The following is a 13,688-nucleotide window of genomic DNA, read 5'->3' on the forward strand; positions in this document are numbered from 1 at the left end:
GAAGATAGTTGTTGACTCATTTAAAAAGATCCTAATCTCTTCTTACAGTATAAATGGAACATATACCACTTAAGATCAGGCAGAAGCCACCTACTTTTGAAGGTTTACAGTTGTGTGTTTCTCTTCAATATCAATTATCCATCATGCATCTGGTAAAACCCACGTTATCCTAGGAAATATGTTCAGCCGAGAATTTAGCTGTGTGGCCATAACTGAAATGTCTTAGCTGAGAACATGAACTGTCTTGCAGGGAATATCTGCACTCTTGGTTTGTTTCTCTGAGAATAATATAAAGATATTCTTGGGACTCACTTATGTTTAAGAATAATTTATTTTTGCATTTGTTTGGAGATTTTGGCAAATTTTGTCTCGATTTTCTTCATCAAAGTACAATGTAATTTGCAACTCAATATCATACTTTTTTTTAACTTCAGATTTTATGTATTATTTTTCATGTCTTTATGTCAAAGCTTTATAGTTAGGGGTAAAATGGCATTATCCTTTTTTTCTATTGCAATGCTTCTTTTCTAGCCCTTTCATATGCAAATCATTAACTAAAGAGAGTTAATAAGGTAGAACTCTATATTTCTTTTTGAGTGTACATGTATCAATTTAACACTGGAAATGAAGTACCACTCTTCTATATGGGCACATGTTGCCTAATTAAATACAATTTTCAAAAAACGCAATGACAGTGCATCCTGAATTTCAAAGTCTGGGACGTTGTTATACAGATCAAGTCAGCAAGTCTTAAAATTTATAGCAAATTCATTTGAGGAATTCTGAAGACTGCTATAGTTATTGTAATCCCTTCAAAATACAACTCTACTAGACTTAATTATTTTTGTATTAATTTTGCAATTTATATTTTTTTAAATGAGAGGGCAAGTGTTGGGATTGATGTTCATTGTTTTTTTTAAAAGAACTTTTCTCTCGATTTTAAAAAACTGGTTAGTTAGTGTATGTTTATTGAAAAATTTTAATACAAATAAATAATATAGAAACAAATGTCTTTACTGACAGCCATGAGGGTATACTCAGATCTCCTTCCAAGAGGGCCTCTTTAGTTAGTTGACACCTCCAGCTGTCACACGTCTATGATCTCCCATATTTACATGGAGGCCACGCCCACTCTGGGATGCTCCTAGCCAATGACTGAGCATGACTTACTAGCCTGGAGGCAATCCTGCCCAGCATGGTGTTGCCCCGCTGGGTAGTCTTTGCTCCTGGGCTGCACATCAGTCTGGCTGAGACTTTCTCAGAGCAGCATTGCAGTATGAGATTCCTACCCAAGCCTCCATCCACCCTCTCCCCTCTCAAAAGTGTCAGGCCCACATCACAAAAGGCTCTCCCTGCCTACTCCTGCTTGTCTCCTCTTCACCAATGTATTTCTAATTGATTCCTAGCAGTTGTTTCTCAGAGGACCCCTAAGAGTAGTTCAGTCCCTCACAGTCCCTGCCCCAACTCCTCAGAGGTCAGTAAATAAAGATTTATATTATATATTGCAATGGTTGCAGACACTTTATGCAGAATTTCTTTTACGGCCATACCATAATTAATGTGGTTGGCCTCTTCATTGCCGGACACTTAGGTTGTATCCAGTTTTGCAGTATTATAGGTAAGGCATGTATATTTTTCTTCACAGATTTGTCAATGAATATCTGCAGCATCTAATTCTAGGAGTGAAATACCTTGGTTGAAAGATGGGCGCACATCAAAATGTGTGTATATTATCAAATTACTCTTAAATGTTTGTATCAATCAACAATGCCCACATGTAGATTGAGGGTTTCTGTTTTCCTGGCATATTCACAGTATTGATTATTATCAGTTAAAAAAAGTCGTGCCGTCGGCTAAAGAGTGGCATCTTATTACTGTCGTTGGGTAAAGCATAGTTTCATTAGTCTACATGTAAGCTGATGATTTACATATTAAGGCAATTTTCCTCTCAATTTGAGATTTATTCCTGGAGTTTGTTTATGATGTTCCATGTTTTAAATAAATGTTACCTTTTTATCTTTGACATTTAAAAATTTCTCATGATTGCTGAGAATTTTCTAATGCTGACATTAAATACAAATAAAGAGAAAATATTTCTGCCAAATCTGTTTGTTATGATAAGAATTTAGAATGGAATCAGGCAACTAACTTCTAGCTAGAATTAAAGCATCACTGAATGACTAGACAAATAAGTCAAAGGGAAATATGTTAGTACTCCCTTCTAGATTCCACCGTAAACTATAAAGATGCTATACTAAATAGCTGGTACTCTGATTTTCACTGCCTCTATTTTTATAATTAAATGAAAAAGTTAAAATATTTTAAGTGGTTCAATTTTCCATTTTCCAATGATTTCCCTCAGTTTATGGCCTGTTAAAAAAGCTTCTAGTTATTTAAGGAACTCTCATAATGACTTATAAATCAAAACGGCCAGTCTCATTCTATCTAGGAATTATTAGAAGAACACCAAATTTATGGGAAAGATTGGGGCTAAGGGGGAGAATCCCCAAACTGTCCAAAATATTATCATTTAAAAAATCCAAACAAATGACTTTTGCCTTCAAAATTCTTTTACCCCAACACATACAACAGAGAGTGGAGTACCATTTATTCAACCATGAAGACATTTCTATACATACACCAATTTCTTTAAAAGAAAAAGGAACAAAAAAGTAAGATGAAAACTAGAACTCTTACACTTCTATATGTGCGTAACACATGCAATGACCACCTGTGGGTGCACAAATCATTTTTAAATGCATTTTATTCAGAGGAGGAATTGTTCTTACTGAAGAAATCTGAACTTACCTCCTTGTTCATCCAACATAACCAAAGTCCTGATACCAGCATCTTTACTCTACATTCCAATAATGTAGCAAAGTGGAAAAAGAGTTAGAGAGAGAGAAAAGAGAGAAAGAGAAATCAGTAAGGGGACAATTAGCCCTAGAAATGGAAAATGCAGAAGGATCAAAGGAAAAAGAGGAAGGAAATATGGTGAAGAATATTAGGGGCTGGGGAGGGACTCAGAGGAGCGGGTCATTTATGGACCTGATCATTCAGTGATTCTCAGATAGAACAGGGCGATACAGCTCAGTCTCCAAGGGGTAGAACTGGGGTTGGGGCTTGACATGGACTTGGAATATACACATATAATATCATACTGTAATTCTATATCTGGAAAATAAAAATGCCTATCATTTTGGTAACACCAACCACAGAAAGAAAATCTTTCAAAATCTTTGAGACTAAAACTTCTCTGGCTTGATATATCAGAAAGTTTCCATCAGTGAATTGGGGAAGGGTGGTCCACTGGGAAGATGTGTGTGGAATCTTGTGTGGGAGGTGGGGTGAGATTTTTAGGGTTATCAAAAGAGATGACTGCATCACAAAGGTTGAGAAATACCGCTCAAAAGGAAATTCAATCTTCCATTTATTTTTCTCTATGGAGAGGTTTTCTGCAAGATTTAGAAAAGGGATTGAAAGATGAAGATAAGGGCTTTTGCTAATGAAATCTAAAATTCTGCACAACAATATAGTGTGAGAAAATAATTCATCCACAAGTTTTTCTGCAGATTTTCAGGTCAGGAGAAGTCTATAAAAGGCACCCACACCTCACTCGTTATGATCTCAATATGTCCAACAGCCCTGAACTATTTGGTGGAGGGAAGTGGGAGTTGGTGATGGGTGGGAAAAGGAGCAGAGATATTTGTATTGCTCATACTTAGGAATCATCATTCCCAGGAATCCTAACTAGTTAAGTAAAGACCTTCTATTTCATAGGGTGACTGTTGATAGGTATTAAATGGTACTGCTTAAAGTTTGGATTAATTGGTTTTCCAAGGAACACTCATGGCAGCCCTGAGAATAAATTCTAAAACAACACATCTCTCATGGCTCCTTTTATTTTCTACTGGCTTACAGTAAACTAGGAGAGAGAGAGAGATGTTACTGGAGGTCAACAGAAGGTTTGGGTTGTTGTTGTTTGAACAGTTCTTCAATGATTCAATTCCAATAGGGCTTCAAAAAATTTAAACAATGAAAATTATTTCTGTGAGCTTTTATAAACTCACTGTTTCAGAAAATGTGTGCAGTTAACTTTCCCAGACAGAAAAGTATTTTGCTTTAAAAAAAAAAAAAATTGAATGAAAGATTCTTTAAAGTGCTGTATAATTTTCACAAGGTTCACATGCCTGATTTCATATATCTCATAATAGCCCCTTTTCCCCATCCCTATATGGCCCCTTCCTTTTTCTCACTGGCAACCACTAGTTTGTTCTCTATATCTGTGATTCTGCTTCTTTTTTGTTCTAGTCACTAGTCTTTTGTGTTTTTTAGATCCCACATAAAAGTGATATACAGTATTTGTCTTTCTCTGTCTTATTTCACTTAGCATAATACCCTCCAAGTCCATCCATGTTGATGCAAATGGCAAAATGTCATTCTTTTTTATGACGAATAGTATTCCATTGTGTATACATACACCATAGCTTCTTTATCCATTTATCTGTTGAGGGACACTTACGTCATTTCCATACCTTGGCAACTGTAAATAATGCTGCTATGAACACTGGGGTGCATGTATCTTTCTGAACTAGTGTTTGAACACATTTTGATAAACTTTAGCTGCCAATTCAGGATATAGTTTTGAAAGTGATGGCTCAGCGTGACTTCAAGAGTCATTGACAGCACAGATTCTGAAGCCAGGCTCTGCCCTGGAATCCTGGTGATTTTCTTTCCTGGCTATGGGTCCTTGGCCAAGGGTCTTAAGTGTTCTGGGCCTCAGTTCCCTCATTTGTAATACCGTGATCATAATAGTTCATATCTCACTGAGTTGTTACTTGAGTTCAAGTTGTTACTTGAATTCACTGTTCTAGCACAGTGCTAGAACAGTGCCTGGCCTACAGTTAGCATTACAATTGGGTTACTAAAATAAACACCTTCACAAACTGCATCTATAGCAGGATATCTGGGCAAACTAAAATATCATTACCAACTACCGTAAGAAGCTTCTAGATCACTGCTTCTCAAACTTTGATGTCCATGTGAATCCCCTGCATAGGAAACATCTTGTTAAAATATAGATCCTGATTCAGTACGACTGCGATAGAGCCAAAGATTTTGCATCTTGAACAAGATCATCAGTGCTGGCTGGTGCAAGGATGTATACTAGCAGCAAGATTCTAGACCCCAGAAGCTACTTCAAAACGTTGTTCTTCAGTGTGCTATAAATGGAAATTCATCTACACTAGCCTGAACTTTAACAGGGGTTTTCCTTGTAACTCAGATGGTAAAGAATCTGCCTGCAGTGCAGGAGACCTGGGTTCAGTTCCTGGGTTGGGAAGATCCCTTGGAGAAGGAAATGGCAACCCATTCCAGTTCTCTTGGCTGGAGAATCCCATGGACAGAGGAGCCTCATGGACTACTTTAATTTCTATGCCCCTTTTCTGAAAATTTTAGCCATTGCGTATGAGAAGAAATTTTAAGAAGCAGATGGCTCATTCAGACATACAGATGTGATAATGCAAGTTCTGGTGAGGACAGAGTCATCTTAGGGAGTATCTTCTTTTGTGAGGACTCAACTCAAGGTCATGTATGAGATCTCTGTTCCATTCTATTGGGGACAGAGGATGGGCAACAGATGAATGATTTCAGTTTAGTCAACCCAGCTCTCAGCTGTTGACCCTTTTTGCTCTACTCATTTATTTTATATGAAGCCCTGCAAGTATAATTTCCTCTTTGTTCAATTTGGCGCTCAATATTTCACTGTTGGAATGATTCACTGAACAATCCAGATATGCCTCAATTTGGGAGAACAGAAGCAGTGAGCACAGATCAGAAAGTCAGGAATACTGGATCGTGTTAGCTCAGCCAGCAACTGAGATTGAGGAATAGTCACTTGACCTTTCTAGATGCTTCCCCATGTTTTTCTTTAAAAAAAAATTAACTTATTTTAATTGGAGGGTAATTACTTTATTGTGGTGGTTTTTGCCATGCATCGACATGAGTCAGCCACCGGTGCACATGTGTCTCTGCATCCTGAAGTTCCCTCCCACCTCTCTCCCCATCCCATCCCTCTGGGTTGTCCCAGAGCACGGGCTTTGAGTGCCCTGCTTCATGCATCGAACTTGCACTGGTCTAGATGCTTCCCCATGTTTCAGACAAAGACAGAGATGCTAAATAAAACTGGGAAGTCCCTAGGTTGGTTTATTCACTAAATGGTTATTAAGCTTCTACTCTTCCCCTGGAACTAAGGTAAGGGCCAGACAAATACATGGCTGAGAAGACGAGTGTTATGTTTTAATAGCAAGGAGGGAGAGGAGGTGGTTCTATATTTGTCTTAGTTCGATTCTTGGTTCCTGTTTGAGATTCCTGGGAAACCTGTCTACCTAATAACAGGGGGAATTGGAGATGTCAGGGACTTTTTTTTTCATTTCTTTTTATTTACCTTTTATTTCTCTGTCTTATTTTTTTTCTTGCTGATGAACTAAGACAATGTTTATAGAACATTTTAAAGTCTTTATTTGTCATCCTGAAATGCTTTCTCCAAAGTCCAATACACCTGAGCTAAAACTAGGCCAGTCCGGGTACTCTCTCAACTGCTAGAGTTCCAAAACACCCTCCCGTCTGTCTACCTGAAAACAATTGTGCAGCCTGATCTCCCCTTTGGTAGAAAATATGGCATAATAAAGACATAGCTTTAGAATACTTACTTTCTTCTTGTGGCCAATATGTTTCAAAAGATAAGTTGGAATGAAAAGATGCTAAAACACCCATCAACATTGGGGAGCCCTCAGTAACCACCATGGCATGAAGCTCTTTATGGGGCTTTAGGATCAGCCTGCCCTACAGCAGCTTGGCTTTTCCTGGTTTAGCTTCATGGCCCAAGGCATTAACGTGTAGACACCGTTTCCTGCAGTTAGTATTATGACTCTCCCTTTAGAAATCACTGTCCTCTCCTTTGTGCTCCTAAGAGGGGGAGTCTTGACTTTGGAGAACTATTTTCGTAAATTTTCCTGCATGATATCCATTTTTATCTTCCACCCCCAGAATCAGGCATTCCGTAAATACTTGTTGAAATGCATCCATCAAAACAGCCAGTTCCCAACTCTCCCTAAAAACCAAGTGCTATGTGATTTCCAATCTTTTTAAGTGTATATGGTATTCAGCTTTTCTGAACTTTCTCCACTGACCGTGTGACTTTACATTGTCCTTGATAGGCTTACGGTAGCTTCTACTAAAAACTAAGCCTCCATGCTTCCACTCTGTTATACCCTGCAGTCCACGAGGGATGGCACAAAGTCCTATATTGCACTGAAAGTGGAACTGTTTACCTTAGGGAGACTTCACAAGCTGAGTAACCTTTCCTGTCTTTAAGACTGAATTTCAGTAAGCATTCAGCTCAATTCAAATTATACGGCACTGATGTACTTTGGGATCATGGGCAAGATCCTAGTACTTCAATGCTCGAATTTTCCTAATGATTTCTGCCCTTGATGAATATTTAATGCCGATTCTCTTTAAAGAGAATTTCCTTCTTGATTCAAAAGCAGAATATCATCTGACTAGTCAATGCCCTAGACATAAGAGGCATCCGACCATCAATATAAAATAACCCAGGAGGATATAAGAGCAATCAATCTAGTCTCATTATGCCTTGCTCATAACTTCCTAAGGATCGAAAGTCTAATAGCCTCCTCTCTCTCATTAGAGGTAGGAAACAGCATCCATATGCTTCATCCCCTGATCTAAGATGCAACTTTATGCTTGGCAGAAACACTTAGGAGAAACAAAAATGTATGATTTGAGAATCCTACTTCAATCAATAGAGCTTTTGAGATGTTTTCCTCCAGAATAAATTAGAGAATTAGAGCAGATGCTTCTTTTCCAAGACTGGCCAACACTGCCTGCAATTTAAGAAGACACACAAAAGAGAAGTGTGCACAGCCCAAAGGCTCAGGTGGGGAGGGGCGGGGGGAAAGGTGCGTTGGATACGTTTCTCTATCACTTGTCATGTTCTAGGCAGTGTTTCAACATTGCACAGGAGGGCAAATGGTGATAGTTCCTGTAGATTAGAAATTTGCTTCACACGTGCATACACACAAGTTAAATATGAGCTTGGAGGCCACAGTTGAAGGTCATACAGATGTATCATTATATATCAAGATAATGACATCAGCTGACTTCCAAGCTCCCTGCCTTCCAGTCACCGTGATAGCTCACGTGGGGATGTTACTCAGATTTATTCCTTTCACTTGTTCTCATGACAGGTTGAGGGGCAACACGTTTATTCGGAAAGCCCTGCCAGCACTCTTAGATTTAGTATATCTGTGCTTCCTTCTTGGTCCTCAAGTATTTCCGCATGAATGGTGTCCCCAGGATGGAGCAAAGAAAACATTTCTCTTCATTAAGAGAGCGAAGGTTGCCTCCTCGTGTGCCTGCTCAGGGCCCCTGGCTGGCCTGCCTTCCTGTGAGACCAATTTCTGTTACACTGCAGGCTCACACTATCATTTTTTCATGACAACAGATTTCGTTTAGCAGCCCACCCCCACCCTCCTGGGGGTCCTCCAAGTTCTTGGTTGTCACCTTCTCCTCCCCTTCCTGTGACAAGTCACGTTTAGCTTTGTTTCATTCTTAGCTGAGAAGCTGAAGCTGCAGAAATAAGGGAAAATGATGGCTTCTATAGTGTGAGAGATGGCTGCCCTTTCCTTTCGCCTTATAAAATTTATCTTTTCCTCCTTTCATGTCATTGCAGAAGCAATTAACAGAAGCATGAGGCCAGTAGGCTCATTTAATCATTCTGCTAGAAAACCCCCAAGATCTCTGAAGATGATAACCACACATGAATTCATACGTTGATAAGCATTTTCAAAGCATAGCTCAAACAGCATCTCACTGAATAAAAACGATTAGACTTGTTTTATTCAGTTAAGATAAATATAGCTCATCCCATTCTTTTTCCACTTCATCTCTCCCAGTGGACAAGTTCAATTAATCTATTTATTCTTCCTGGTTGACTGCTGCTCTCCCAAATTGGAATAAGTGGAGTTTATTGCAAATGCCCTTTTGATTCCATTATTGCTATCTGCCCTATTTTACCCATTTAAAAATAGTCAAGGATTCATTAACCATGCCTTGCAAATGAACGTTCAGTCCAGAGTCAGGAATGAAAAAAGAGCTATATTCACATGACTAGACTTAATGCTTCCTTTTATTAAGGAATTTTCCTATTATTTCACAAATTTTAGTTCCTGACTCTAAATCTAACAATTTTTAAAAATATGATGCCTCTATGGAGACATATTTTTAAAAGTCATACATGTGGCTAAAGTCAGAACAGAAAGCCAAGATTAGATGCAATTTAGAGGCATCCAAATCAGTACAAATGAGGATTTTTATGTGGACAATTCTTTTGTATATTAAAAAAACATCACTCTGATACATTTTTAAGATTTCTTGGGAGCATTTATTTACTTGGAAATACCATTTTCCTCTGCTTTCCAGACTTAGCTTGGGCTGGAGGGAGAGTGAATACTTTGATGTCTACTTGGCAGCTTAAATACAGCATCTCCTTCCTTATGTGGCTTTCTGGTACCTACGTTCACACTGAAATCAAAGGGACGGTGGCCAAGGGAAAGACAAAGGGCCTAGGCAAAGAATACGTCAGCCAAAGGGAATGTTCATCTTAAAATATGGTCACTCCTTACCTCTTCAACCAGTTGAAGCATACGACGGGTGCTTTCCAGAGACTGAGACAAAAAAACATAAATATTATGAGTGCAGGATCCAGAGGTCGAGGAAAATCAGAAAACTTTCTCCACTTGGGAAACACATAGGGCCATTATCACATGTTCTTTGAAGTTTGTAACAGAAACACAATTTCAATCTCTTTCCTATCAGGCTTTCTACATAATAAGATTCCTTAAAGCAATTACATTAAAGCTGATTGTCATAAAATCAGAACCATATGAAGCTGATCTTGATATCAAAGACAAAGTAATCCGGAAAAGATAATTCTGCATGTGGAGGAGTCATGAAAAATTATCTCAAATACGCAGAGGACTAATTTTGTCCCTCTGGATGAAGAATATTGAATTTTAAAGACATTGTTTTTCATGAATTGAGATGAATCTAACATCAAGTTTCTTATAAAGCTCCTAGAAACACAATTGGAAGTTCTTATCAGTACAAATTAAGTTGTTGCCCTAGGGTGGAAAAAAAAATCAAGCGTGTTTGAAATGACTAGCCTACAGGAGACAGCTATAATTATCTCGGTTCTAAGATAAGAAAAAATGAATTCAGCACTGGTCCCTTGGGCATAGTGTGGTCACTTTTTTCTCAGTTCTTTTGAAATTATTAGAATTCAGCAATGAGTGTGATTTCTCAAAAGCTGTGCTTTTAAGTGACAAACTTATTTGGGACAAGAGTTTTTAGGAACATGAAGCATGTTCACTTTCTGGGAAGAACGGTCAGCAGGCTGCTTTTTGAAATAGAAGAGCTGTAAGCAGTGGTGTGCTGGTAAATGCCTAACAATAGGCTCACCAGAAAAAAAAAAAAGTGTGTTATTTTAATGATATAAAGGATGGATATAAATGATATAAAGGATGCTATTTATATAATAGCATAAAACTTACTACTACTAATAAAATACATAATACTCTTTATTGCAAATTCCATATAGCCAATGGATTTTCACAGAAAACTTTGTTTATTTTGCTGAACTATTGTGTCCACAGCTAAGCATGAAGACAACAAGTGCAGCTCTGGTATGAACACTGGTTGATATTTTCTTTTTTTGTTTTTTTTTTGGTTGATATTTTCATTTACATTAATGAATAAAAGCAAAGTGAAGAAAGACGTATGTTACAATTCTATTCATTTGTCAATGATGCAAGTGGCTTCTCTGTTGAAGACAATCATAGTTTTCAAATACTGGAAGGTTTGCTCAATTGTTTGTGTGTGTGTGTGTGTGTGTGTGTGTGTGTGTGTGTGTTTTATAGTGTAATGGCTGTGGATGTTCATCCTTCAAAATTTAATCTGTTATTAATATTTTTCCACTTTCTTAAGTCTAGAGGATCAACAAAACAATAGGTCAAGTCCTGATTTGTAGTGTTTGCAGATTCCATGGTCTAAATATTTTTTCCCTCTCTGATTTCTAAGTGCACCGTGGTGTCACTAAAGGTGAACTTGGGAAGGTTCATCGGTCACATGCTGGTAGATTATATCCTCACACTACAGATACTGCACATGCCAAGAACTTTGAAAGCATAGATTGTAGTAAAATCATTAGGATGTGATGAGATTTAAGCATTTATTACCTTTGATTTTAATAGAATCTATTTCATTTCAGTTTATATAATTCAATTTTAATACCAGCTTGCAAAGTTCTGGACAATGTAACAACCAGCTTTCAGAAGTGAGCCATTTCCTGCACACCACTGGCTGTAAGACATCCAGAGACGTTGCTTTTCTCAAAGCATCGTGACTTCTCTAGATTTTCACAAGTTGGGAGTTTGGGCTCAGTCACTGATCTGCATGTAAGTTTTATAACCAACCCATTCCTGTCTGCAGAGGCCTTAGGTATATAGGAAATCAATGCTGCTTCTTCTGAAACACGAGAAGAAGCTCTTTCCCCACCTCAGCCTGACTAAAATAGACTACGTGGCTGCCCATCTCTTGCTTGCTTCCCGGGGCTGGGTTCTATCACCTCATCGGCCAGCTGGTCAGCTCTCCGCTGCATCTCCTCCAGCTCATTGCGCATGTCCGCGTCCTCAGCCATGGTAGCGGTGTGGGCGGGCGTGGCGCCTGGGTCGGGGCGTCAGGGACCGGTTGGCCACGGAGCCTGGAAAGAAAAAGGTTTGACCATATGAGTGTTTCTATGTATACACGCTGTTGTGCCCAACTAGCGGAAGCTCTAAATGGTCCACGCTCTCTGTCTCCATGCCTCAGCAATCTTCTGAGTTGGAAGCGGTGCTCAGAGAGGAGGGCACCAGATTAAGCTGCTTCTCCAAAAGCCACGTGAGTGCCTCTCTGCCTACTTTACAGTGGAGCTAGATACCCGTCTACTCATGAAGCATTCTTAAAGATACACACCACCCACGTTTGGAATGGAAGAATGTGGCTCCGGGTTAGAATTCATTTAACCTTGCACTTGTTTATTTTTATTTTATTCTTATCAGCTTTAGTGAGGCATAATTGGCATACAATAAATCCCACATCTTTGAAGTACACAATTTGAGACATCTTGAAACATACTCCCAAGGAAACCATGATCCAATTAAGAAAATAAACATATCCATCACCCCCAGAAGTTTCCTCTCAGGCCTTTTGTAATCCTACCCACCCACTCACTCCATTACACTGTACCCTGCGTCCCCCATCTTCCTCACGGTGACAAGACAATGGTTTATCTGCCTTCTGTCACTATAAATTAGTTTGCATTTCCTAGAATTTTATACAAATGGAATAATACAGCATGGACTTTTGAGATATTCTATTGTATTCAGAAGCAAAAGACAGAAAATCTATAGTGTCTTTCAGTTATTATCACAGATTGTCTAGAGGGCTGATGTGGGGGGTGCATAGGAATTTTTCCAAAGAAGAATGGGTCATTGGTGGTGAGACGTGACCTGTGCATTTTTCTGGTTATGCTCTTGAAATCCTGTGTTGTGCAAATTACAGATAACCAAAGTGCTCCCTCCAAAGCCAATCGGCCCCTTGCTTCCCCTCCCCGCTTCCTCCTCCATATTAGTCACCAGAGTAAGTTCTTATGATGTAGAGTTGTAAATGCTTTGCGTTTTAGCGTAAGTCTCCATTTTAGAAATTAGGGATCTAGGAAACAGAAATTGGAAGCAATTTTTATACCAAACCACTCCTGAACCTTGAGATGAGCAGAAACAAAATTCCTGTGATCCTCTGTGGCTGGGGTCCGCTCTCCAGGATAAGGTGGTGACCTAGTGGAAACACTGAGTACATCGTAGGTTGTAGCTGTGATATCAGAAAGGCCGAGGTGGACTGTTGATTCTGGCACTCAGCTGCTGGGTAACTCTGGGCAAGTTTATCAATGTCTCTGAGCCCCAGCTTTCTCAACCGGGCAAATAATACCAGTCTCTTTGGCTACTGGGGAGGGGCATATATTATAGGAAGTTCTGATCAACCTCATTTGTAAGGATGTGGGAGCTTAGTCATCAGAAAGGCTTGCACCTTCACGATAAACCTGTAGCCTTTGCCAAAAGTAGAACCAGTCTAGTGTTTCTTAATTAGCTTTCCTTTGCTGATGGCTGGGCAGGAGGCACATTGCACGCAGTGCTGAGCACCCACGGAAGCCTGAAACCCGGGGAACCAGCACAGGGCCTGAGTCTCCAGTCTCCAAGCAGCACCTCTCAAAGGATTTCCACGTGGAGACAAACAAGAGCACCTTCTCCCCTGTTCTCATCTTTGTATTTCTGCTGCATTGGTGGAGGTAGAAAGAAACCTAACTTTCCTTTAAATAGACCAGTTTGTTAGAAGGCAGAGGTCCGTGTGCTTTCAGATCTGTAGCATCACACACACGCGGGTGCGTCTCATGTGTTTCCTTGGCAATCTCCTCTTAAAGTTGCTATTCTCAGCACTTGAAGAACAGCTGCAGGGACCACTAAGCTCAAGCTCATGGTCACCTATAGGGACCTGGCGAACGGGCACTTGGCACAGTG

General features: G+C 39.4%; 1 protein-coding gene across 3 annotated transcripts in view; it reads right to left on the bottom strand.

The window, feature by feature from the left end:
- The window catches only part of SNAP25 (synaptosome associated protein 25), an 83,586-nt gene that overhangs the window by 20,766 nt on the left and 49,132 nt on the right, over positions 1–13,688 (bottom strand). For 2 of the 3 annotated variants that reach the window (XM_005886900.2, XM_070382142.1), the window contains exons 2-4: positions 11,705–11,839; positions 9,705–9,746; positions 2,809–2,857 (exon numbers count right to left, since the gene is read on the bottom strand). In XM_005886900.2, the coding sequence (XP_005886962.1) occupies positions 2,809–2,857; positions 9,705–9,746; positions 11,705–11,776 (163 nt within the window). In that variant the 5' untranslated portion in view covers positions 11,777–11,839. Of the gene's footprint in view, positions 1–2,808; positions 2,858–9,704; positions 9,747–11,704; positions 11,972–13,688 lie in introns of those variants that run through there. The other variant, XM_070382141.1, reaches the window with a different exon arrangement.

This window comes from Bos mutus, chromosome 13 (assembly GCF_027580195.1).
Source record: "Bos mutus isolate GX-2022 chromosome 13, NWIPB_WYAK_1.1, whole genome shotgun sequence".
NCBI classification, from domain to species: Eukaryota; Metazoa; Chordata; class Mammalia; order Artiodactyla; family Bovidae; genus Bos; species Bos mutus.